This window comes from Capricornis sumatraensis, chromosome 2 (assembly GCF_032405125.1).
Source record: "Capricornis sumatraensis isolate serow.1 chromosome 2, serow.2, whole genome shotgun sequence".
NCBI lineage: Eukaryota > Metazoa > Chordata > Mammalia > Artiodactyla > Bovidae > Capricornis > Capricornis sumatraensis.
In genome coordinates, this window is record NC_091070.1 from 127,968,572 (window position 1) to 127,996,238 (window position 27,667).

At 45.3% G+C, this 27,667-nt stretch overlaps 1 protein-coding gene across 1 annotated transcript in view; it reads left to right on the plus strand.

The window, feature by feature from the left end:
* The window catches only part of IGSF3 (immunoglobulin superfamily member 3), an 84,215-nt gene that overhangs the window by 43,411 nt on the left and 13,137 nt on the right, over positions 1 to 27,667 (plus strand). The window contains exons 8-10 of the mRNA XM_068960566.1: positions 7,643 to 8,053; positions 11,665 to 12,072; positions 19,535 to 20,023. Coding sequence (XP_068816667.1) covers positions 7,643 to 8,053; positions 11,665 to 12,072; positions 19,535 to 20,023 — 1,308 coding nt within the window. The remainder of the gene's footprint in view (positions 1 to 7,642; positions 8,054 to 11,664; positions 12,073 to 19,534; positions 20,024 to 27,667) is intronic.

The window sequence follows — 27,667 nt, forward strand, 5'->3', positions numbered from 1 at the left end:
GAAAGTACTGCTTGCCCGTTTTATAAATGGAATATCTGAGGCTCCGAGAGATCAGAACTCGCCAAAGTCCAAAAACTGGGAAATAGGGGTGGGAATCCAGGTATGAATGTCATTCAAAAGCAGTTGGGGTGGATGAAAGGGAGACTTTGGCCTTTTTTAGACCGTATCAGAAATGATCCTTTCTTGAACTCCCCCGGTGGTCCAGTGGCTAGAATTCTGTGCTTCTACTGTGGAGCCTGTGCTTCCACAGGTTCCGTTCCTGATCAAGAAACTACGATCCTGCATGCTGCATAGCACACTCCGTCCCAACCCTGCCCCCCCGCGCCAAATCCTTTCTGCACTCAGTTACTCTCATTTACAGAAGCAGTTTCTCTTTGTAGAGTGCTGTGTGGAGGTGTTTCAGCACTGGTGGCGGAAGAAGTAACTGCAGTAGTGATATCAGCTGATCTCTATTGAGCATTTCTGGCGTGCCCATCACCACCCTGAATGCTTTATATACAATAAAGCTCTTCATTCTTAGTCCATGCAGTTCCACGAGGGGGTGCTGGTTTCACCCATTTTATAGGTGAGGACACTGACCCAGAGGGTAAATAAATTACCCAGCGATCCATAATAAGTGGCGGAGGCAAGATTCAAATCCAGACAGGCAGTCTGGCTCCAGAGCCCAGGCTCTTAATTTAATTCTATTATAGTATTGCCCCCCCCCGCCCCCGCCTCAGGAATCTTCTTTGGTAACATATACTTTGATTTAATCCACCCTCTCTCTCAGGTTTACCATCCCTGAACCCCTTTAGCAGACTGTTAAATTTGTTTTCTTAAACTGGAATCACAAAGTCTCTGTAGAGGTTCCTCCAGACACAGTTTGCTCATGGTGAAGGAGTTTAAATTGGGCCTCCTTGAGCACCTCTGATTCTTCTCACTTCTGCCACCAGATGGCTCTAAGGCCTGGGGACACCAGAGCTCAATCCAGTGCTGGCTTCTCTTCTTTTTACTCTTCTTCCACATCTTGCCTCTCAAACCATGGATTCTTAACCCTGCTCTGGTGTTTTCTACAGGAACATCGTCGCCCCCCTGCCCGGCCTTTTAGAAGATGCTTTTGTTGAATATGCTTGTTCGAACAGCATGACGTAGAAACCCAGGGACTGTTGGCTCACTCATGGCGGTCCTTTTATCAGCCCTCTACAGCTGGTGTCACCTGCTCCCAAGAAGACTGTGTGCTTTGTGCCCTAGACCAGTCCTTGTCAGGGCCCCTGACTGACCTGGCCGCACCACGGCTCTTTGTTTCTTTGAAATCCCTGGCTGGATGGCGTGATAAACATGTGGTTCCAATTACTGACCATTCCAGAGGTGCACTTCATGTTCCAAAGGCACATCCATAGGGACCTCTTCAAGGAATCCCGTCACCCTTCCTGTCTTGTTGATTTAGCGTAGCCTTTACTACCATTGAAGGCAGAGTGTGACACCACAGGGGCATTAAGCAGGACTCTTCAGCTAGTTCAGCATATTTGATTCTTTGCTCTTAATCACTTATTTTTCCTTTTAATTTTGAAGCATTGCTTTGCTTCCTTCTGATTTTCTTTAGCACCCAAAATACCCTCCAATTACATATTCCTAAATACAGAAGCAATAAGGGAAATGTCAGCACTCATTTTCCAAATATTTACAACCATATCTTGGTCTGGCTATTAAATATTGCACATTAAAATTGACAAAGCAATAAACAAGCTTCTAGGAGGACAGCCTCCGGTGTAGAAAGCCGACTTGTCAGTGGGTGTATTCTGCGGGGATTTTGCTGATGGGCAGTTGGGATGAATATTTAATACCCTCTGGATGCTGCCAAATCCGTTTTCTCCAATTTCTTATTGCTGACCTGGCAGGTTGGGCGAGCTGAGGGCTCTTTTCTTTGACTTCCTTGAGTCTGGGGCCTGTGACAGTGGCTGTCCCTGTCACAGGCTAGTAGGTGACAGGCTGTCCTGTCCTTCAGAGAGGTTGGCCCCTCCTTTCTTTCAGGAGAACCTGAGGCTCTCTTTCCATCTCGTGTGCCTGTGGCTTCTGCCCAGTGGGTGTTGAGAGCAGGAGTGAGCATGAGAGCAAGCGCCCTGGAGGAGCCCCAGCCCTCCCCCCATGCCTCGGGCCTGGTTGTCATGGTTACACCGGGTGCATCTGTTTGGAGCCAGTGAGCAAGGGTCAGTGCTCTATCTGCAGACAGGTAAGGCAGACAGGGCATGTCTGGGTTACCCTAATTAGCTGTTTCTACCTCCTGACTTTTGCTGGTTTCTCCTCGCCCCTCCCTTCCAGTGCCTTCTATGAGCATGTTTGAGCACCTGCTGTGTGCCACCTTCTGTGCTGGGTGCTGTAGCTGCAGTGATGGGTGTGTCACAGGGCTTGCCTCTCAGGCTGGCCAGAGGCTAGTCCAGCGGGTAGGCCACAGGGTTGAGCGGAGAATCAGTTTGCATGGGGGCGGGTGGCAGGAAGGAGCAGCGCAGCTTTCAGGCTCAGAGCTGTGAGTAAAGAACATCACAAGGGAGGCAGCAGCGTGCTTGTGACCGAAGCCTAGGGTTGGGGAGAGGTTGGGTTGGCAGGGGCCAGGGGAGCCCCACTTCTACAAGACAGTGTGGAGTGTCAGAGTTCATGAAGGTTAGAAGCAAGGACAGAGCAGACAGCCTGGGTTTGAATCTTGGCCCTACCACTTATCAGAAGTATGACTTTGAGCAAGTATTTTTATAGAACTGGGGATGATAATATTTATTGCATAGGTCTGGTGAGGACCAGATAGTTAATATTTATAAAAGGCTTAGAGCACTGCTTAGCACATAGAAAGGACTGCATAATTGTGTGAAGTAAGAATATTCTAAACTGGGCAGATAAGACTTGGGACTGCACTTATTATGTTCTCCTTTTTTTAATAACAGTTTGTAGTAGTCCATTTCCTACTCTAAAATAAAATTTATGGAATCTTTAAGAATTGTTGCTGTTGTTGTTCATTGTTGTTCAGTTGCTCAGTCGTGTCTGACTGTTTGCTACCCCATGGGCTGCAGCACTTCAGGCTTCCCTGTCTATCCTTCACCATCTCCCGGAGTTTGGTCAAACTCATGTCCATTGAGTCAATGATGTTACAATGCCCTTATGGTGGCAGAATGGAGAAATTTTTTTAGAAGTAGTTTGTAATAAAGCAATAAACTCTAACATGTCAGTGCTCGGGGGCGGCTACTGTGGGAGGATCGGTCCCCAGTTCATGCTGCTGCCAGGCAGAGGCCCTGCTCCCCACCCCATTGCTCTGCCTGATTGTGTCAGTGGTGCCACTTCTGAGCAGCACTGCTGTCTGGACCGGTTTCCAAGATCCTGAGCAACTCGTGAGATAATGCTGAACAAAGCAAAGGAAACCCTTCCCTTGACTTGCCTAGCATATGTTAGAGCTATGGAAAAAAACAAAAAGTATCGTGCTGATAGCAAAATGAAAAGTGCTAGGTACTAGCCACCGAGTTTTCACTTCGATTAATGTCATGTGAAAGTCACATGAGACACGAGGCAGAGACCTCTTGCAGAGTCAACCCAGGTTGGTGTACAGAATCTACTGGCTTTAGGCCATCTCATATTCTGTACCCTCCCTCCGCCGCCCTCCCCCAACCTCAATTTCCCTGGTGTCCCTGAGAGCATTGCTGTCCTGTTGAGAACTGCAATGTGGGGAGCCACAGGCAGGCCCTAAGCTGGGAGCAGTGAGGTCCTGTCTGCAGCCTAGGAGGCTCTCCCTGGTGAGACTGAGGCTGGAGTATAAGGTCTGAGAAGGAGACAGTTAGGGGCTCAACCAGGGTATGAGCACGGGGAGGGAAGGGAGGGGTGCTAAGGTGGTGTTAAGGCTGTAGGGACTCTAAGGTGTGGTAACTGCTGACTAGCAGGTGCCTTTGCCCCCTCCTTTCTGTTTCTGGGGGTTGGGGGAAGTTGGTTGCAGAAGTCTCTAGCCGTAGTGTTTTGCTTTAATTTACTTATTTTTCTCTGAGCTGGGTCCGTTGCTTTGTGAGGGCTTTCTCAAGTTGGGTGGGCAGGCTTCTCATTGTGGTGGCTTTTGTTAGAGCACAGGCTCTAGGTGCACGGGCCTCAGTAGTTGCAGGCTTCTGGCTCAGCAGTTGTGGCGCAGGGGCCTAGTTACTCCGAGGCATATGCAGTCTCCCCAGACGAGGGATTGAACCCGTGTCCCCTGCATTGGCAGGCAGACTTATCTACTGCCCTGCCAGGGAAGTCCCCCTCCTTCTTTGAAGATGGATAGGATTTGCACATGCATGCGCACACACACAACACACACACACACTTCTGCAGCCCTTCCTTCATTCTCTCCCAGTCTCCTGGCTGACTTAACGTCCCTCAATTTGAAAAACCCCTGCTGTCCAGCTACTGCCCCCTGTAGTCCTCACATGACTGATGACTGTCACAGATCTCTAACAAAGACAGAGCCATCCCTCTCTCCTTCTGCTCCTCACTGCCTGTTTGCTGCCCTCTGGCTACTGCTCACACCACTGCGCAGAAACTGCTATCTCCAGAGTTACCTGCAGCCACCTCGGTGCCACACCAGTGATTTCTCAAATTTGGTGCATCAGAATCACCTGGAGGGCTCCTGAAACCACAGGTCGCTGGGCCCCGGGCACAGTGTAAGTCAGTGTCTTCACCCCACATGATGCTGATATTGCAGGTCCACAGGTGATCGGAGGCCTCAGATGGAGACTTTCCAGGTACAGAAAGAGCCTTTCTCTCCAACAGCGTACAGTCCAGCTCTGGGAGCTGGGAAGTGCCTGGTATCTGTGCAGACATGTGGGGTGTGGGAAGGATCTGGCCTGCAGCCTCTCACCCATCTTCCTACCTTTTCTTCCTGCTGACACGGCTGGGAATTAACCAAGTCCTCAGCAACTTTTCTTTCACCTTTGTGTTTATTGTCTAATTCCATTCCATTCACTCTCGCAGCTGAAAGGTTTCTCAGGCTTTCAGGTGCATTGGAACCACCTGGGGATCTTGTTTTAAAAAAGGCAGGGTCTGGTTCAGGAGGCCCGAGGTGGGCCCTGTGTATCTGCATTTCTAACAAGCTCCCAGGCGACACAGATGCTGCCAGTCTGCAGACAGTAGTTTCCGTAGGAAGTGTGCAACTTACGATTGGCAGTTCTTGACTTGGTAGGGAGCTTTGAATGTGGGATTGAGCCCAGACACCAAAAAGAAAGGGGAATGGTGAAAACATCCTGCATGTTTATTGTATACCAGGCTCTGTGCTAATTTCTTTCTGTAGAATATTGCTTTTTAATCTGCACAACATTCCTCGGAGGTAACGCTGTGATGTTTCTCATCTTGCAGATGAAAATGCCTCTGATTCTTAAGGGGGCTGGGCTCTCCCCACCCCATAGAGGAAGGTGGTGCCGGCTGGCCGCACATCGCCCAGGGCAGTGCCGGGTAGGATGCGAGAGTGTTTCCTAATTACTGGTGCAGGCTGCCATCTCCCCTGGGCTTCAGGAAAGGTCCTTTCTGTCCTTGAGACGCGAGAGGAAATTCAGAACGTAGGCATGGAGCTGACCCCTTGCCCACCTGTCAGACATGCACCAGATTTCAAAAATGCCTCTCTTTCAAGCTTTTCGACACCTCACAATATTTTGACGTGGAAAGGAAGAAAAAAAAACCACCTGAAATGCTTTGAAACATTTCTCTTCCTTGGATTCTTGTTCTCAGACCATGTGACTAGTTGAAGTTTAGTCATAGGAATACAGTTTAACATATGCAGTTACTATAGCAATGGAGGTTTCCTTAGTAACAGTTGCAAAAATAATCTGGCCCCAATTAATAATACATTTTAAATCTCTTTCTATTCTACACTGAACAACCCAGTTATTTTGGCCAAGCACCAGACAATTCAGGTGGTGTCATTTGCTCTGATATAGATATCATTTGCATGCAGTGAATCGGGTTGGAAAGGAATGAAAAGGGAGCTGGTTGTTTCAAGTATTAGAGGCATCGGATCTGAAAAGTCGACTGGCAGGTTAACGTGAATCTAGTTTCCAGAGCTTGGGTGCTTGTTGGTGAAGCCTGCCCTGGATTCCAGTGCCCTGGGGATGTTGTGCGTTTGAAGAAGGAATAAGGCAGGAGACTGGGCTCGTTGCCCAAAAAAGATGAAACCAGAAGGGTGGGGTCGTGGCCCAGGGGATTTCTCCCAGGTTATTTCAACCACATGTGTTGATGCCTTGAGAAGGTCTGTAGGTATGTGAATTCGGCTTCGTGAAGAGTGTCACCTGATTTAGCACCGGAAGACCCAGGCTGAGAGTTGCTTTTGTAGTCATGGTATTGTGTATTGGACTCTGCTATACTTAGCTTGCTGAATCCTTTCAGTCACTCAGAACCTTGGTCTGTGGCTTAGCCGGGTGTCCAGGTAATAGTCTGGAGCTTTTGAAAGTTTCAGTTGCCTTGGGGCATGGGACTTGGATCTCGATCCTGCCTTTCCACTCTCAGCTCTAAGAGAGCCAGCCAGCTGGAGCTGACAGAGAGACCCAGGCATGACCAGTGGACTCAGTCCTGTGTCTGGATCAAGAGACTGATCAGCAGGGATGCTGGAGACAGGCCCAGGCCAACCTGCCCTGGTCTTCCCTCTGGGCAGACTCATTGGAGGAAGCCCAGCTTGCTCTCCCTGTCAGGGTCTGTGCCTTGTCCTGAGTTTCTTTCTTAGCTGATTTGGTCCTCAACACACACAGTAAAAAGAGAAGGGTGAGGGTAAAATGATGTTTTTACTTTTCGCTTCCTAAGGGAAACTCGGAATTGTGATTTTTTTTTTCCCTCTTTCTCAGTAAGGGGAGGATGGTGAGTAGGGGAAGCAGAGCCAAGTATAATAATGGTGAAGTGGGTGAGATCTCCAATTACCTTCATAAGATATATTTCATTAGACCGTGGCTTCTTGGCACTTTAAAGGAGAGCACGGTAATTAATTAGGTAGGGTAGATCAGGAGAGAGGGGAAGGGGGAGCTGGAGTTAGCTCTGCTCTGTCCCATTGTTCATCATTTTTTTCTCTACCTTCTCCTTCCCCCTCCTCCAAGCAGAGCACCCCAGCATCCTCCCACCGACTGCTACCATATTTCTCCAGCTCACTCTCATTCACTCACCCACTCACCCACTCATTCATTTGCATATCCCAGAAAATGTTGAGTGAGTGAGTGCTCTCCGAAGCCCAGATCTGGGGGTGCAGTGATGAGAGCATCTCCAGGCAGGACCATCTTATTCTTCAGAGCACCCCTACCTTTAGCCTCATGAGGAACATGGAGCGGGCATACCCTAAACAGTATGAGCAGTTGGAAGCTGCTAAACTGCTTCAGCAGGAAAATGCTATGGGCAGGTGTGTGTTTTTGCCAAATCTCCCTGGAGGCTCTGTGATGGGGTTAGCAGCCAGGAGAGACAGTGAGGACCTGAGCTGGGGGCGAGGAAAGGCAGAGGCAGGAGAGGCTGTTTGGGATGAGATGGGGTCTGTGCTGCTTCCTTGTGTGAAGCCATGCTTTGAGGGAAGTCCGTCAGTGTTGGGTCCTCTAGGAACTGTGCTAGTCGGGGAACCTGGAGGCAGGACCTGGGATAGGCCGCATTTCCAGGAGTATGTGGTGATTCTGCTAAAGCGCCCCCTTTTGCTTTGCAGTGACAAATTTGCAGGTGAGCAAATCAAAGCGGACCCTCACCCTGGTGGAAAACAGGCCCATCCAGCTGAACTGCTCAGTCAAGTCCCAGACCAGCCAGAACTCCCACTTCGCTGTGCTCTGGTATGTTCACAAGCCCTCGGACGCCGACGGCAAGCTCATCCTCAAAACCACCCACAACTCTGCCTTTGAGTATGGCACCTATGCCGAGGAGGAGGGCCTGAGAACCAGGCTGCAGTTCGAGAGGCACGCGTCCGGGGGTCTGTTCAGCCTCACTGTGCAGAGAGCCGAGGTCAGCGACAGCGGCAGCTACTACTGCCACGTGGAAGAGTGGCTGCTGAGCCCCAACTATGCCTGGTACAAACTGGCAGAGGAGGTTTCAGGGCGCACGGAGGTCACTGTGAAGCGGCCAGGTAAGAGCAGGGGTGCAGCCTGGGCAGTGGGCGGAGCGCAGAGAGACTGCCTGGGGGTGGCAGGCTCTGCAGGTTCATGCTGGATGAAGTGTGGCACAGAGTGTCAGCCTAGTACACTGTGGGCCTTCCACTTTACTTCATGGGTCCTGGTACTGATGGCAAACTCAGAGACGCATTCTTGACTCTGCTGTTGTAGACGACATCTTCACCAGGGAAAAGCCCAGGGGACAGACGGGGGTCGTAAGGGGCAGCAAGGCAGGGTCCCTGGTGCTCCCGGACCTCGGGCTGGTGCCAGCTCCATGCCCAGGATTCCTGCCTGGAAGGCGTTTTCTGGTGGCCTTCATCTGCTTCCACCTTCTTCCTTTTCACCCAATCCCAGTCCAGGAGTGAGGCCTTCCTGTCTGGACCGAATCACCCCTCGGCCCCTCTCAGGTCCTGTAAGTGCGGCCTTTATCCTGTTTATGCTCTGCTCCCTGACCTCTGCTGGCGCACTTCCAGGGAGGGAGCGCTGACCGCCTCCGCCCCACTTGGTTCCACTTTTGGGTGGCCCTGGTCGTTAGAAAGTCCCCTTCCCTGTAATTTCCCTCTCAGGTGTTAGGTCTGTCCCAGAACAACCCGAGATTAGTCTAAGTGATACCCTTTCAAATATGTGAAGGGAGCCCCTTCTCCTTGTTGAAAAGTTCTAGTTCTTCGCGCTTTTCACACAACGTGGCCTTGCGCTCCTCTCCATCCCGCATGCCTGCGTGCCCTGTAGTTCACCGTTACCACTACTGGTGCTTCCCGATGGGCTGTGGGATGCTGTGTTGCCCCCTTATGCCTTTGCGTATGCTGTTCTCTCCTGGAGTGCACCTCCCCTGACGCTTCTCCCCTGTCTTTAGCCCGTTTCTAAGACTTCACTCAGCACCTCTTCCAGGAAGCCTTCCCTGGTTTCTCCTGTGTCACCAGGGGTTCCACAGAAAACGCATAGTATAATAGGTGTTTTCATTTCTTCTCCACGATACTGTAAGCACTTAGAGGACAGGTGCTGTGCCTTTGGATCCCCAGCCACTGGCATGACACCCATAGTAAATATTGGTTGCTTTCCCTGACACCCCCAGGGCCTTTGTGCTTGTTATCCTCTCACCCTAGGACATGTTGACCATAGATGTCCATCTATCTCATTCTTCCTCAGAGAGGCATTCCTAGCTCATTTTAACTAAAATGGTACCCGAATCACCTCATTGGAAAAGACCTTGATGCTGGGAAAGATTGAGGGCAGGGGGAGAAGGGGACGACAAAGGATGAGATGGTTGGATGGCATCATTGACACAATGGACATGAGTTTGATCAAGCTCATGTGTGCACGTGAAACATGAGACAGTGAAGGACAGGGAATCCTGGTGTGCTGCAGTCCATGGGATCGCAAAGAGTCGGACATGACTTAGCGACGGAACAACAACAATCTCTCCGTGTCTCCTTTCTCCAGCCTCTTCAGAGCATGTCACCACCTGGAACAGCTCTTTGTATATAAGTCATTATGAACTGCCTGTTCGTATTTATACTTGCGGACATTCGTTTATCATCAGTTACTATGTGTTACTTGTTTACTGTTTATATATTCAGAATCAGTAGGCGGGAAGCCCCATGAGTGAGCACAGGTCCTGTTTTCCGCACCATGCTATTCTCACGGCTTGTCTCCCAGGAGACCTCCATAAAAGGTTGTTCTGTAAGCAGATGAAAGCAGATGCAGAAGGGGTGGCCTGGCCCAGGCCGAATGCCATGGGGCTGGTCCCCTCCTCTGCTCAGGACACTGTATTTCTCAGGCCACCCGGTCCTGGGCTTCTCATCTGCCTCATGGTCCACCCCTTCTGAGGCATAAAACAGGAAACTCCAGTCTAAATGATTGCTGTTGGTATTTCCAGTGACCTATGCCCTGCCTTCAGGCCAGTCCCTGGGGCTTTTGAGAGCTGGAGATTGCCATTAGCCCCACAGATGTTCTCTTGGGTTTCTGTTCTTTGTGTCTGTTTTCAGTTCTGACCATTTTCCCCACTGGGAGGCCACTCACCCCTCCCCCAGCATGTGTTTCCTCTTAGTCATCATTCCTCCTTTCCCTTTTCTCGTTTGTGCTGAAACTGAGAAGTTCTTGGTACAGCCTAAATTTATCAAGGGAATTTCCCTGTTGGGGATAACAGACTCTCAGCAGCAAGCTAACTGGGGCACAAGGGCTGTAAGGATCCTTGTCAAAACACAGCTAGTGAAATCTCTGTTAATGGGGAATATTAGCACTATAAACAGAAAACTCACAGGACACAGATTAAAACAACACATTCCCCCTTTTTAGTTGAGATTAAAAAAAATTTTTTTTGATGTGGACCATTTTTAAAGTCTGTATTGAATTTGTTATAGTATTGTTTTTATTGTTTGCATTCTTGTTGTTTGGTCATGAGGCATGTGGAATCTTAGTTCCCCAAGCAGGGATTGAACCCGCACCCCTTGCATTGGAAGGTGAAATCTTTACCACTGGACTGCCAGGGAGGTCCCCAGTTGAGATTTTTAGTTTGTATGTTTTTCTTTTTTTCCCCTCCCCTACTTCTTCCAGTACCCCCTACCCCCTTTAATAAGAAAGCATACACTCATAGAACTTTTGGAAAATACTGAAAACCACAAAGGAGAAAATAATCTTTCAACCTTGAGACGAGGGTATGTATATATTTTCAGAGATTGGTTATTTAAAATATTCAGTTGTTTTTTAAATTTTTTGACCTTTTATTACAAAAGTGGAATAAATGTGCCTTATAAAATATTGTGACAGTGTTGAAGTGGAGAAGTGAAAAGTAAAAGTTCCTCCCCCTCCCTGACTCAGGAGGTGTTCTTTCCAGGGGCTTCTGTGCATTTACAGTTTCATGGCTTTTTAACCCCTTTAGTCCAGAGAGGCTCTTTGGGCCCTTTTGAAATGGCAAGGATGCCATCAAAGCATGTTTAATGACCATATTTAATGACTTTTTTCTCTGGAGAACAATCTGATTGGCTGAGGTTTCAAACCACCATCCATATCAGTCTTTTCTTTACTGATGTTAGATCAGTTCTGCTCCCATCTTGAGAGGAAACCCTTATGGTCTTTTTGGTTTTGTTTTTTTTGGTAGAGAAGGTAAGAACTGCAATTCTTAGGACCAACTGGTATACATATTAAGCTGGCTTTCCCCTGCTGTTCCTCTGAGGTTGATGGCTCAGCATATTCTGGCCATAATGTGGTCAGTTTTGAACATTTGCTGTTACTTCCAGCAGGGTTCTCACCATGCCCTTTCCAACTCTGCCCTGCCAACCCCTCCAGTTGGCCACGTTCCTCATGCTCTGCTGTCACTTGGACGTGGAGTCGTCTACCGTGCATGCTTGTCCTCTCCTAAGCATCTGAATCTATGAGGGTTATAAATTTGGGGGCAGCTGCTACTGTAACAGCAAATTCCTTGAAACTCAGGAACTCAGACCCATGATCAAGAACTCAGAGTGCACACCTGAGCCTGCCACTGTCCTCCTGTCTTTGGAAGGCATGCACTCAACGTCCACTGGGAAAGGTTGCATGCAAGTGGCTCGTTGTTTGCCTGTTGGCAACTTCTCTTTCCTCACTTTTGCAGACAGCCGCCTGAAGCTCAGCCAAGCGCAGGGCAACCTGTCGGTTCTGGAGACGCGGCAGGTGCAGCTGGAGTGCGTGGTCTTGAACCGCACGAGCGCAGCCTCACAGCTGCTGGTGGAATGGTTTGTGTGGAAGCCCAACCAGCCAGAGCGGGAGACCGTGGCCCGCCTGAGTCGCGATGCCACCTTCCACTACGGAGAGCAGGCAGCCAAGAACAACCTGAAGGGCCGGCTGCACTTGGAGAGCCCTTCCCCGGGCGTGTACCGGCTCTTCATCCAGAACGTGGCCGTGCAGGACAGCGGCACCTACAGCTGCCGTGTGGAGGAGTGGCTGCCCAGCCCCAGTGGCATGTGGTACAAACAGGCAGAGGACACCGCTGGCCAGATGGCTGTTCGCATCACTCGACCAGGTGAGAGTTAACCTCCCCAGGCCTCCTCTCCTGTGATCGTTTATGTGTTGCATAAAATTAATTTCAAAATGAACCCATTGTTAATTAAATTAATACAATTAATTAGTTACTTGCAGTTAAATGTATGAGCATTTACGTTTTACATTTGCATTCACAAGTGTCTGAGATCTTTTTCTCCCCTGGTGAGTGAAAAACTGCACATCTGGCTTTGGCCTAAGGTGATTCCATTTCTTAACTAGAATAACATTTGTCACTTATTCCAGAGCCTGGAATACTTTTTAAAATTTATTTTTAATTGGAGGATGATGCTTTACAATATTGTGTTGGCTTCTGCCACACAACAGCGTGGATCAGCCATAGGTATACATATGTTCGCTCCCTCTTGAACCTCCATCCTGCCCGCCACCCATCCCTCCCCTCCAGGTTGTCACAGAGCACTGGCTTGAGCCCCCGGTGTTATATAGCAATTTCCCATCAGCTTATCTGTTTTACATATGGTAATGTATGTTCAATGTTACTCTCTCAATTCGTCCCACCCTCTTCTTTCCCCACTGCGTTCAAAGTCTGTTCTCTAGGTCGCCATCTCTATTTCTGTCCTGCAAATAGGTTCATCAGTACCATTTTTCTAGATTCCATATATGTGTGTTAATATATGATACTTGTTTTTCTCTTTCTGACTTACTTCATTTGAGTCAGTTCTGGTGATGTGGATGAATCTAGAGCTTGTTATACAGAGCAGTGTTCAACTGCTTCACTTGTGTCCAACTCTTGTGACCCCATGGACTGTAGTCCACCAGGCTCCTTTGTCCATGGGATTTTCCAGGCAAGAATACTGGAGTGGGTTCCCCTTTTCTTTTCCAGGGGATCTTCCCGACCCAGGGATCAAACCCTCGTTGTAGGCAGTCTCCTGCGTTGCAAGTGGATTCTTTACTTACTGAGCCACAGGGAAGCCCATTTACAGAGTAGAATATTTTCTTTTCAAAGAGTACATTCAGATTCAGACAGGTGGCAAAAATCTTGAAACAGTATAATCATGTAGTTCTGAAAATTCAGTTTGTGGATTTTCAGTGGAAAAGAATTGATTCACACGATTTAAATAGAAAATGAAGTAGCTATAGCCTTTACACTCTCACTTCCTAATAATTTTATTGGTGCTAATGACTATTCTGTGCAGCCTCATGCTTTTCTTTATTGTTGGTTCTAAAGTACCCAAATGTGCATAATTACTGGGCAGAATTATTGTTCCATATTCAAACACATAATTAAAGCAAAGATGTGCAGGATTCCTTTGTCCTCTGAAACACCATGTCATCACTCATCCCTATCAGACCACAGGTCAGTTAAGGACAGTCCCCTGAAGGACATGGGGCAGAAATGCACTAGGACCTGTATCCAGAGGAATGTTTTGTCTTATGTTCTGAGCATCCCAGGGTTCTGTTTGTGGTCACTGGTGCCGAGGGAAGCTTTCATGATGTTTTCACATCTAAGTAGAGCAGCTCTTTTTGTTGGTGGAATCCTGGAGCCTCACGGTTATGCCCACCCCACACATCATGGCACACACTTCAGTGAGCAGATACAGCCTTTGTTATAGGAGAGGGACATTATCTCTGCCCTCCTGTCTTGCCTAAGCTGGAGAGGGAATTGCCTCTGCTTTGAGATGTATTTCTCATGAGCTTTATTCCCCTTTCCCCCTTGCCTTGAATGTGCTGCATGTCTTTCCCCAAAGACAAATGGTAGATACAGCAGCTGAACACTGTCTCCCTCCTCCTCCCACCCATTTTGTAGATCCCCACATGAGGCCCCAGACAGCATGGGAGGAGGCAGCCAGCTGCATCCCTCCCAGCCACAGAGGGGAGGTTCACGTTCAGTCCTCACCAGGGCCCTGAGTGTAGGTACTCTGGAGAGAACCAAAGCCTAATGAGAAGTGTCACACTGCCAGTATGTTGAGCAGACTGAGGGGTTGCCCAGGTTTCCCTCCTGCCACCCTGTGTGCTCAAAATGTGGCCCCTAAATCATCTGCCTCGAGTCTGCCTCCTGTCTAGCCAGTTGAGTAGCCTAGATTAACCAGCTGTCTGCCTGCCTCACTTCCTTCTCTGATTATATAAGGTGATCATACTAATAATATAGCATTTGGAAAACAGAAAAATACAGTTTTGAAATAAAAAATTATCTGTAGGGACTTTCTTGGCAGTCCAGTGGTTTAGTCTCCGAGTTTCTACTGCAGGGGCCGCTGGTTCAATACCTGGTGGGGGAACTGAGATCCTACCGCATGGTTTGGCCAAAAAAAAAAATTCTGTAATCTCACTGTCTATATATCTTCATGGACTTCCCTGGTGGCTCAGTAGTAAGGAACCTGCCTGCCAAGGCAGAAGATGCAGGTTCACTCCCTGGGTCGGGAAGATCCTCTGGAGAAAGAAATGGCAACCCACTGCAATAATTCTTGCCTGGAGAATTCCATGGGCAGAGGAGCCTGGTGGGCTACAGACCATGAGATTGCAAAGAGTCAGACACAGCTTAGCGAGTAAACAACATATCTTCATATTCCCTCTGTGTGTGTGTGTCTCTCTCTAAACGAAGTCAGCATCTTACTGTTTCATGTGATTCCCACTCTGCCGCCCCAGCATTCTTTTGTGAGCCTTTCCGCATGTCATTGAAAGAATTTCATGACCACCATTTTTACTGCTTGCCTAAGATTCTTTATGTAGATGTACCTCAGAGCTTTTTTTTTCTGATATAAGTTGAACATATAGAAGATTGGAAATAAAAGAGCTCTAAGAGTTAAGAATCGCCTGGCATTGCTTATGAAATATGGCAACTGAAGGAACTCAGTTCAGTTGCTCAATTGTGTCGGACTCTTTGTGACCCCATGAATAGCAGCACGCCAGGCCTCCCTGTCCATCACCATCTCCCGGAGTTCACCCAAACTCATGTCCATCGAGTTGGTGATGCCATCCAGCCATCTCATCCTCTGTTGCCCCCTTCTCCTCCTGCCCCCAATCCCTCACAACAGCAGAGTCTTTTCCAATGAGTCAACTCTTTGCATGAGGTGGCCGAAATATTGGAGTTTCAGCTTTAGCATCAGTCCTTCCAATGAACTGGAAGGGGTCAGTTTTCATTCCAGTTCCAAAGAAAGGCAATGCAAAGAATGCTCAAACTACCGCACAATTGCACTCATCTCACACGCTAGTAAAGTAATGCTCAAAATTCTCCAAGCCAGGCTTCAGCAATACGTGAACCATGAACTCCCTAATGTTCAAGCTGGTTTTAGAAAAGGCAGAGGAACCAGAGATCAAATTGCCAACATCCACTGGATCATCAAAAAAGCAAGAGAGTTCCAGAAAAACATCTATTTCTGCTTTATTGACTGTGCCAAAGCCTTTGACTGTGTGGATCACAATAAACTGTGGAAAATTCTGAAAGAGATGGGAATACCAGACCACCTTACCTGCCTCTTGAGAAATCTGTATGCAGGTCAGGAAGCAACAGTTAGAACTGGACATGGAACAACAGACTGGTTCCAAATAGGAAAAGGAGTACGTCAAGGCTGTATATTGTCACCCTGCTTATTTCACTTCTATGCAGAGTACATCATGAGAAACACTGGACTAGAAGAAATACAAGTTGGAATCAAGATTGCCAGGAGAAATATCAATAACCTCAGATATGCAGATGACACCACCCTTATGGCAGAAAGTGAAGAGGAACTAAAAAGCCTCTTGATCAAAGTGAAAGAGGAGAGCGAAAAAGTTGGCTTAAAGCTCAACATTCAGAAAACGAAGATCATGGCATCTGGTCCCATCACTTCATGGGAAATAGATGGGGAAACAGTAGGGGAAACAGTAGAAAGTGTCAGACTTTATTTTTCTGATCTCCAAAATCACTGCAGATGGTGACTGCAGCCATGAAATTAAAAGCCGCTTACTCCTTGGAAGAAAAGTTATGACCAACCTAGATAGCATATTCAAAAGCAGAGACATTACTTTGCCAACAAAGGTCCGTCTAGTCAAGGCTATGGTTTTTCCAGTGGTCATGCATGGATGTGAGAGTTGGACTGTGAAGAAGGCTGAGCGCCGAAGAATTGATGCTTTTGAAGTGTGGTGTTGGAGAAGACTCTTGAGAGTTGCTTGGACTGCAAGGAGATCCAACCAGTCCATTCTGAAGGAGATCAACCCTGGGATTTCTTTGGAAGGAATGATGCTAAAGCTGAAGCTCCAGTACTTTGGCCACCTCATGTGAAGAGTTGACTCATTGGAAAAGACTCTGATGCTGGGAGGGATTAGGGGCAAGAGGAGAAGGGGATGACAGAGGATGAGATAGCTGGATGGCATTACGGACTCGCTGCGATTTATGGGGTCGCAAAGAGTCGGACACGACGGAGCGACTGAACTGAGCTGAACTGAACTTCCAGTGAACACCCAGGACTGATTTCCTTTAGAATGGACTGGTTGGATCTCCTTGCAGTCCAAGGGACTCTCAAGAGTCTCGTCCAACACCACAGTTCGAAAGCATCAATTCTTCGGGGCTCAGCTTTCTTCACAGTCCAACTGTCACATCCATACATGACCACAGGAAAAACCATAGCCTTGACTAGATGGACCTTTGTTGGCAATGTCTCTGCTTTTGAATATGCTATCTAGGTTGGTCATAACTTTTCTTCCAAGGAGTAAGCATCTTTTAATTTCATGGCTGCAGTCACCATCTGCAGTGATTTTGGAGCCCCCCAAAATAAAGTCTGACACTGTTTCCACTGTTTCCCCATCTATTTCCCATGAAGTGATGAGAGCAGATACCATAATCTTCATTTTCTGAATGCTGAGCTTTAAGCCAACTTTTCCGCTCTCCTCTTTCACTTTGATCAAGAGGCTTTTTAGTTCCTCTTCACTTTCTGCCATAAGGGTGGTATCATCTGCATATCTGAGGTTATTGATATTTCTCCCAGCAATCTTGATTCCAGCTTGTGCTTCTTCAGGATGGGACTATTGCTGAATAGATTAGTAGTTATGTTTGGTTCACCAGGGGAGAGGGGAAACCACATTGCTCTCCAAGAGCAGGACCACAGACCAGAGTCACTGGTCTAGGTCACAGCTTGGAAGTATCAGCATGACCTCTGGGTGGGGCAGGGACAAACTTTTTTTCTTGTAGCTTAAACATGGGAAAGTAAGGAAAGAGTGTTAAAGGCTGACCAGGGAGATGGTTTTGCCTTTTCTAGAAGGGGACAGATGCAGAAAACCAAATTGGTAGAGAGGCATGCATGTTAAGGGGACTGGGCTTGTGGGAAGGTAAAAATTAATTTTATTCAAAAAACTTGTGTTGAGTGATTAATGTAAACAAGGCATTTGAGTGTTAGTCCCCTCCAGGCTCCTCTGTCCATGGATTCTCCAGGCAAAATACTAGAGTGGGTAGCCATTCTCTTCTCCAGGGGATCTTCCAGACCCAGAGATCAAACCTGGGTCTCCTCCATTGCAGGTAGATTCTTTACCTTCTGAGCTACCAGGGAAGCCCCTTGAAGGGGCTCCAAAAAATTGTGAGCCTTAGACTAGAAGACAGAAAGGGATACTAGATGGAAGAGGCCCTTCTGGGGAACTGAATGTTCACAGCCCCTGACCACCTTGCCATGATGGGTCCAATGCCTCACTCGGGCCAGTGCAGCTTTTCTCTGTTGGCACATCAGCTGTGCTCCCTGGAGGGGTAAGCTGATGAGTGAGACAGTTTGAGTCGCCAGCAGACCGATTTCCTGTCCTGCCACTTTCTGCCCTCGGGCCCCTCCAGTGTCTCCTGCCACCACCATCACCGCCCCCGCCCCGACCTTGCCCCCCAACGCGTCCCTGGAGATAGGTGGGTTGATGCACCGTGCCCATCACCTATAGCTGGTTCCTAAGCTTTGTGTCCAGTGGTGCACACGAGATTCCAGATGTGCAGAGAGGAATGTGGAGGGGCTTAGCAGAGCCCCAAGTTAGTGGTGGTAACCAGCTTTGTGTTCACCTGCAAGCCAATTCAGCCCATTCATTGAAAGCCCAGGACAGTACTTGGGAATGGTTCCTATTTGGTCGTCATGCAAGTAGAATCCGATTCGGTCTATTTTTGTTGATGCTACATTGGCATCTTGCGTGAGCATTGCATAAACAGAGCCAAAGGGAGGAGGTAGGGAGTGAATTACACCTTTAGAACCTACTCTAGAGAGCCCAAACTTGCAGAAGAAACAGATAGAGCCGTCTGGTAGCGTCTGTGGGATACGACTTACTTGTTCAGTTATCTCTTAGTGGTTATCTCTTATCTCTTATCTCAATCTCCTACGTCCATTGAGAGGACACTGTCCATGTTATCCTCCTGGGGATTCCATACTTGGAGTAAGGAGCCCTTTCAGGTTTATTGTCTGTGCTTGGCTTCAATCCTTGGAGAATGTTTACTTCTTGGGTTTCCTGTGTTGTAGCCAACAACCGATACACACACAGTTTAAATTCAAAAGCTACTAAGGGGGTGAATTCATTTCCAAGGGCCGTCATAACAGATTAGCACAAACTTCGTAGCTTCAAATAACAGAAATCTGTTCTGTCATAGTTGTGGAGGCTGGAAGGGTGAAATCAAGGTGTTATCAGGGCCCTGCTCCCCTGAAGTTCCCAGGGAAGAGTCCTTCCTTGTCTCTTTCAGCTTCTCATGGCCCCATGTTTCCTGGCTTGTGGCTACATCATTCCAGTCTGTCTCTGCCTTTCTGTGTCCTTCTCCATGTGTCTCTGTGTGCCCTCTTCCCTCCTGATATGTAGGCCTGCCCCAAATCAGTTATGAGCACATCTTAACTAAGTATATCTGCAAAGATCCTATTTCCAGTTAAGGAAATTCAGAGAGTCCAGGTGGACATGACTTTGGGCAGAAATCTATTCAACCACTACAAGGGATCACAGTGAAAAATGTGCCCCTCTCCCTCTGGATTCCTATAAGCATCCATGTTACCAGGTCCTTGTGAATTCTTCCACAGATATTCAAGCAAATAGAATAAAATGTATTTTCTATTTTCTTCCATGGGGCTTCCCAGGTGGTGCTGGTGGTAAAGAAACCTACCTGCCAGTGCAGGAGATTCAAGAGAATGCGAGTATGATCCCTGGGTCAGGAAGATCCCCCTGGAGTAGGAAATGGCAATGCACTGCAGTATTCTTGCTTGGGAAATCCCATGGACGGAGGAGCCTGGCAGGCTACAGTCCGTGGGGTCACAAAGAGTCAGACATAACTGAGCATCTGAGCACACACAGACATTTTCTTCTGCAGAGTGACATCCGGAGTACACAGTGTGCCGTACTCTTAACAGTTTTTCTTGAATTTCCTTCCTCCTCTCTGTACACAATGCCCCCTCATTCCTTTCAATAGATGCATGGAACTCTCTTGTATGTTACTGTATTCCTAAAACATATTTAATGGTGGACATTTAAGTTGTTTTGAGCAGAAACTAAAACAGCCTTGTCTCCCCCAGATGCTGCCCTGCAGGTGGACACAGTGGTCCCCAATGCCACGGTGTTCGAGAAGGCAGCTTTCCAGCTGGACTGTAGCATCGTGTCTCGCTCCAGCCAGGACTCCCGCTTCGCTGTGGCCTGGTACTCCCTGAGGACTAAGGCTGGAGGAAAAAGGGGTAGCCCTGGGCCAGAAGATGGGGAGGAGGAGGAGGAGGAGGAGGAAGTGGAGGTGGATGAAGAGGAGGAAGAGGACCCCACAGAGCGGACAGCCCTGCTGAGCGTGGGTGCAGATGCTGTCTTTGGCCCAGAGGGCAGCCCCTGGGAGGGCAGGCTTCGCTTTCAGATGCTCTCCCCGCTCCTCTACCGGCTCACCGTGCTGCAGGCCAGCCCCCAGGACACGGGTAATTACTCCTGCCGCGTGGAGGAGTGGCTGCCCAGCCCTCAAAAGGAATGGTACCGGCTGACCGAGGAGGAGTCGGCCCCCATCGGCATCCGCGTTCTGGACACAAGTAAGTTTTTTAAGTTTTCAGGGGAAGGTGTCACACTGTTGATTCTAGCTGTCTGGAAGAAAAATCAGAGCTTGATGGGGGACTGCTAAGCTGTTTTCTTGCCTGTTACAGGCATTTAGGATTTGACACACCAGTTTAAGTAACTGACTCTTGATTGCCCTTGTGAAAAAAAAAAAAATGGCGATAGGAATTAAAGTGATCATATGCCCTCTCATTTTTATAAAAAAGTTGATTCTCCACCAGATTAAATTTTAGTTAGATTTCATTATCCATGTATATATTTGATGAAGGTGAAAGAGGAGAATGAAAAAGTTGGCTTAAAACTCAACATTCAAAAAACTAAGATCATGGTATCTGGCCCCATCAGTTCAGTTCAGTCGCTCAGTTGTGTCTGACTCTTTGCGACCCCATAAATCACAGCACGCCAGGCCTGTCTATCACCAACTCCTGGAGTTCACTCAGACTCACGTCCACTGAGTCAGTGATGCCATCCAGCCACCTCATCCTCTGTGGTCCCCTTCTCCTCCTGCCCCCAGTCCCTCCCAGCATCAGGGTCTTTTTCAATGAGTCAACTCTTCTCATGAGGAGGCCAAAGTACTGGAGTTTCAGCTTTAGCATCATTCCTTCCAAAGAAACCCCAGGGCTGAGCTCCTTCAGAATGGACTGGTTGGATCTCCTTGCAGTCCAAGGGACTCTCAAGAGTCTTGTCCAACACCACAGTTCAAAAGCATTAATTCTTTAGCACTCAGCTTTCTTCACAGTCCAACTCTCACATCCATACATGACCACAGGAAAAACCATAGCCTTGACTAGACGGACCTTAGTCAGCAAAGTAATATCTCTGCTGGCAACATCACTTCATGGTAAATAGATGGGGAAAAGGGGGAAACAGTGACAGATTTTATCTTCTTGGGCTCCAAAATCACTGCGGACAGTGTGTGCCGCCATGAAATTAAAAGATACTTGCTCCTTGGAAGAAAAGCTGACAACCTAGACAGTGTGTTAAAAAGCAGAGACATCACTTTGCTGACAAAAGTCCATATAGTCAAAACTATGGTTTTTCCAGTAGTCACATACGGATGAGAAAGTTGGACTATAAAGAAGGCTGAGCACCAAAGAATTGATGATTTTGAACTGTGGTGCTGGAGAAGACTCAAATTGAGAGCCCCTTTGACAGCAAGGAGATCAAACCAGTCAGTCCTAAAGGAAGTCAACCTGGAATATTCATTGGAAGGACTGATGCTGAAGCTGAAGCTCCAACCTTTGGCCACCTGATGCAAAGAACTGACTCATTGGAAAAGACCCTGATGTTGGGAAAGACTGAAGACAGGAGGAAAAGGGAGCAGCAGAGGATGAAATGGTTAGCTAATATCACTGACTCAATAGACACAGTTTGCGAAAACTCCAGGAGATAGTGAAGGACAGGGAAGCCTGTGTGCTACAGTTCATGGAGTTGCAGAGAGTCAGACATGACTTAGCAACTGAACAACAACAACCATGTACAGGTATATTGTTAGATGTTACCTTGTGACTCATTAGAATATCCAACTTAGTCTCTCTTTAGCAAATCAGCAACGTAAGGGGAAGAATCCCAAAGAAAGGCAATGCCAAAGAATGCTCAAACTACCGCACAAGTGTACTCATCTCACACGCTAGTAAAGTAATGCTCAAAATTCTCCAAGCCAGGCTTCAGCAATACGTGAACCGTGAAATTCCAGATGTTCAAGCTGGTTTTAGAAAAGGCAGAGGAACCTGAGATCAAATTGCCAACGTCCGCTGGATCATCGAAAAAGCAAGAGTTTCAGAAAAACATCTATTTCTGCTTTATTGACTATGCCAAAGCCTTTGACTGTGTGGATCACAATAAACTGTGGAAAATTCTGAAAGAGATGGGAATACCAGACAACCTGACCTGCCTCTTGAGAAACCTATATTCAGGTCAGGAAGCAACAGTTAGAACTGGACATGGAACAACAGACTGGTTCCAAATAGGAAAAGGAGTACATCAAGGCTGTATATTGTCACCCTGCTTATTTCACTTCTATGCAGAGTACATCATCAGAAACGCTGGACTGGAAGAAACACAAGCTGGAATCAAGATTGCCGGGAGAAACGTCAATAACCTCAGATATGCAGATGACACCACCCTTATGGCAGAAAGTGAAGAGGAACTAAAGAGCCTCTTGATGAAAGTGAAAGAGGAGAGTGAAAGAGTTGGCTTAAAGCTCAACATTCAGAAAACGAAGATCATGGAATCCAGTCCCATCACTTCATGGTGTCAGGGAATGTTTAACAGGAGGATTCCTACGTGCTGTTTCTCATAAATCTTCTGTTCCCTATCAGTTTCTGTTGTCAGAAACTAGTGAAACAGCAAGCTGCTCCCAGGACTGAGGTCATTATGTGAGACAGGCTTGAGTCTCCTTCAGTAAACATTCTCTTTACGGCAAAAGTGCTTAGTCCCGATCCCCTTTCTTGAGATATGGATTGTCTCCTGACCTTGTGACCATTATTAATCCCTCGTTCCCTTGGTAAAGGTTGCTGTACGTTTGGTTTTCTGATCTTTATCATTGTCGAAAGAAATTTCTTGTACAACAGCCTATATATACTCACAGAAAGATCATTAAAGCACCTTTGCTCCATCAGAGTTCGGGTCCCCATGCCTTTCTTTCTTTCTTTCTTTCTTCCTCTCTCTCCCCCTCCCTCTGGCTCTCTCTTTCACTTTCTTATTGTCGACTCTGGACCACCAGGTTCAGATCCATTAAAGGACCCCAACAAGTGGCACCCAGAACACAGACACTGGTATATGTGGCATTTCGGACAGAGTGACTCCAGGCTTATTGAGGTCAGGGCCTATTGAGGTCGGTAAGTACTAAGACACGGGTCAAACGGCTGGAAAGCCCCATTATTTCTCTGCTTTACTTCACTATTTGTTTAAAGTTCAGGGATTTTTAGTTTCGCGTCAGTGAATAGAGGCTTGCTTTCAAACAGTGGTTAAATATAATCCTTGGTTCCCTGATAAATGCAGTTTTGATTTAGAAATTTGACACCAGGTCAAAGAAAATGTTGAACGAGCCACCAGGCAGGGAAAAAATATTCCAATTGATTTCTGGCCCCTATGGGCTCTCATGAAAGCTGTAATTCTGCCATTCATTTCAAGGTAATTCTAGCCCTCACGATATTCGACAACAGACTGAACATTTATTGCATGAATATCAAGTAGATGATAAAACTTTACAAAAGGCCCAATTAGAACAATGTAAAATATTTCAAAATTTTCTTACTAGCCCTGCCCCGGCTGCTTCAAATGCTCCTCCTGTGCCAACAGGCACAACTCCAAAAGTCTCTCCTTTGTTAGAACCTAATGAAAGTTATGCTAATTTTTTAGCTAGACTAGAAACTGCTGTTTCCCATACTGTAATCGGAGAAGAAACCAAGAAACAGCTAGAGAAATTACTTGCTTATGAGAATGCAAATCAGGAATGTTAAAGAACTATCCCTCCAATTCGTGAGACCGGGACTAATATTGATTATTTATTTGAAGGCTTGTCACAATCTGTGATCAGAAACTTAAAAGACGCAAATGCTAGCTGAGACAATGGCTGCTATCTTTAAAAAGGGAAATGAAGGATGCTTTACATGTGGAGATAAAAATCATTTAAAAAGGGACTGCCCTAAGAAGACTAATAAAAAACCTCCAAGAAGTTGCCCTCGCTGCCGTAGAGGAATGCATTGGGCCAAAGATTGTAAATCTAAATTTGATATTGAAGGAAAACCTATTCCAGGAAACTCCAAACAGGGGACCCCCTAGGTCCCCTACAACAAAAACAAGGGGCAAATTCTATCTTTTCCCTCAAACCCTCAACATCCGGCAGTGCTGCCATCAATATACCAGCCTTAAATGATTTTTTCCTTTACCCTCAAGCAGTCCCTTCGAGAGTACTTACCGGACTTTTTGGACTTCTGCTTCCACAAACCTTCGGTCTTTTACTTGGCCCATCTAGTTTGACTTCTAAAGGAATTAATGTTCACCCGGGAATAATTGATTCAAATTATAAAGGAGAGATTCAAATTGTGATGTCATTTCAGGTTCTATGGCAATTCAAAACGGGGGACAAAATTGCTCAATTACTTCTTTTGCCTTAAACTTCTATTAACTCCTCTAGTGATACACGGACAGGCAGATTCAACAGTACAGATCAAAAACAATTCTTATGGACATCATTGGTATCTGAATATGCCCAACTAAAAATAAGTGTCAAAATTAATGGTAAAGATTTTCTGGTCTCCTCGACACTGGATCTGATATTACTATTATTTCCAAATACTTATGGCCCAAATCCTGGCCTATACAAAAAAATCTCTTGCCAAATTGCGGGAATTTCTCAAACCAAAGTACAAGAAATTTATCAAAATGTTCAGATCTACCCATTTGAAGGACCAAAAGGCCAGCCTGCAACATTAAGACCTTATGTGATAGATGCACCCCTTAATCTAATAGGAAGGGACTTATGCTATGGCAAACTCAGATATACATTCCACATTTTTCCTAAGGGCCACTGCTCATTTAACAAACAAAGCAATTATTAAAATAACTTGGAAGAATGACGAGCCTATTTGGGCCCAGCAGTGGCCCCTCACGAAAGAAAAATTACAGGCTACTAAAGAACTTATAGACACACAGTTAGAATTAAAACATATTGAGGAATCTTGCTCCTTGGAACTCTCCTATTTTTGTTATAAAAAAGAAATCTAACAAATGGCATCTCTTAACAGACCTTAAAAAAGGTTAATGCATCTATGAAACCTATGGATACATTACAACCAGAGATCCCATCACCTATTATTGGCACATGATTATTACTGATTTACAAGATTGCTTTAGACTCCAGAGAAAACTGATTAAAATAAAATTTTTTTTGAAATTACAAAACCGATTCTTTTTACATGTGCAGTTAGGAAAAGGTTAACTTTTGTTAAAATTTTTTGGAACTCCAATTCTGCCTGGGAAACAAAAATAGGCCTAAGAAAAAACCTAAAGTTAACTCTTGTCCTTGGGATACACAGCCCACTCTATCTAGGATTCCAGCCATAAACAAATTGGTGGAACTCAAAAAAAAAACATATTTTAAATTTCAAGCGGAAAACTATGCCTGTCTATCTAAAATTATCTATGTCTCAATATATGTCTTTATTTTTAGATAATATGAAATTAATAAGCTCTATTTAAATTCAAGTCTACATGAACTGAAAAATATTCAATATTCAATATAATGTTTATTTAAATATAAATATAATTTATAATTATTTGCTAATCTAATTAAGACATGTCTTAAGTCATCAACATTATATAATACTTTTATTGTGCCTAGGTTTAAGGTAAACTAAATTTGTCAACAAGAAGGTAACTCTTTATATATATATATATAAATATATAAATGAGATGAAAACTTTTAGATAAACTCTATTAAAAATAATTATATTTTTAATAGAATATTATTATAATCATCTAAAATAATCTCTTAGGATTGGGGTAACTTAAGTTTCTGGAGATATACTAAACTAAATAATAAAAGTTTATTAAATAGCTAGGTCATTTCCAAATGAAGTAAAATTTTAAAACATGAATTACTGAACGCTAACTTCCTCTTACAAAAAATTTTTTCTTACTAAAAAACTAAAGAGATTTTAGACTATTAATAAATATAAAAATAAATATATATTATATTCATCAATCTATAAAATGCTAACATACAAGACACTTCATAGTTGCTAAAGAAAAGTAAGATACATGCTTTTAATGAAAAGATATAAGACATAGCAAAATGAATATGAAAATATAAAAAAGGTTTAAGACAAATGAAAGAAAATTTGATGGCAAATGGATGTAACTCATTGCCCTGAGCTTTTTTCCTCTTCCTTCTTACATGTCTCGATTGATATAAATTCTTCTTTTATATGGGCCACACCTCTCCAAGGTGAAACTACACAACATATTATAACCCATCTATTAACTTACTTTGAAATAATGAAGAACACTTAATTCTATAAAAACAGACAATGGCCTGCCTTTATTTCTAAGCAAATTCAAACAATTTTTACATTCATTCTCTATTAAACAGATTACAGACATTCCTTATAATCCACAAATACACGACATAATTAAACACATTGCACACTGTAACTGCAAGTAAAAAATTAAATAAGAAATACACAGAAACACTTTTATCTTCCTTATCCAGAACAGACTTTACCAGATTCTAATGCAATATATTCTTTAAGCCTATAACTATTATTACTATAGCTTTATTTCTGTTTCCAGTCTGTAAGATTCTTAAAATAACATCAACTTCACTGCCTATTTCACAATACAAAATGAAAACAACATTAAAAAAGACACCATTTGCCAAATAAGTTATTTGTTCCTAAGAATATCAAAAATACAAAATATTCACCTTCTTTTCAAGTCTGTCGTGAAAGTACAATCATCTTTTTTTTTTTTTCAATCATCTTCTTTAACACACTGAACAGAGACTTTGAACAACCACCAGGTTGCATTTCTTTTTCCAGGGACAAGGTCAGGTATTTGGATGTGAGCAACGTTTCATTTGTCAACTTGTTCTGCATCAGCTTTTCAGTAATTTCACTTAGGAAAAAATGTTTGACTGCTCCTAATCCTTTGCCCCAGATAACACAAACCACTTAAAACACAGTCAGATCCTGTTTCTTTTTATATCAAGAAAAATGTATGTACTGAATGAGGAAGAAATCAACCCATTAATTCAAAACCACAACCAAATACCAGGCCCCAAACAGATCTCTAGATGATTTTTTTGGACTAAAATATTTCCTAGAAGTGTTTTCATCATTATCGCTTTCCTTTCTTTCTATAACTATTGTTAATATAGCTTTATTTATTTTAAATTTTTTAAACTTACCGAAAGGAGATATTTTGACAAAAGCAGAAAAACATTTCGAGACAGTGAAGGACACCTCCCTTCCTTTGCCCATTTGGTATCAAGACAGATTAATCAATGGAAATCTAAGAAACTAATCTTACAGGGAAAAGGGTATGCTTCTATTTCTCCAGATGGATCCAACGAACTCATATGGCTTCCTCTTCAGAAGATTAAACCTAAGGGGGCCCGCAACATTCAAACTAGAGACCAAACAACAAAAACCCCAGGAAGAAGAAATTCCAATACAAGCCATGGCAGCTTTAAAAATTTCCATAAAACCACACTCGACGTCACCGACCTCATGATCCCCCTACTTGGGGACAGATAAAAACCCTTACTAATCAAACTGAAAATCTGATTTCTCAACAGGGAACGCCTCGGAATCCTGAGAATATTTTTCTTTGCTATGTGTGCTTTGCTTGCTTTTCCTTCCCCCGCTCAGGCTGACTTTATTGATCACACTTATTGAGCTTATAGTGGGGGCCTGACCCCCGCCCCCTTTTTATTGTAGATTACAGAATGGACAGATACAGGACCAATCGTATCCACTAATGACTCAACACATATGCCCCCTCCTTGGAGCTTGGAGGGGCCCTCTCATCCTGAGGAAGAAGGAAGACTAATTAACATTTCTCTAGGCTATGAAATCCTTCCTTTATACATGGGCCCAATAAAATTATGTATTAAT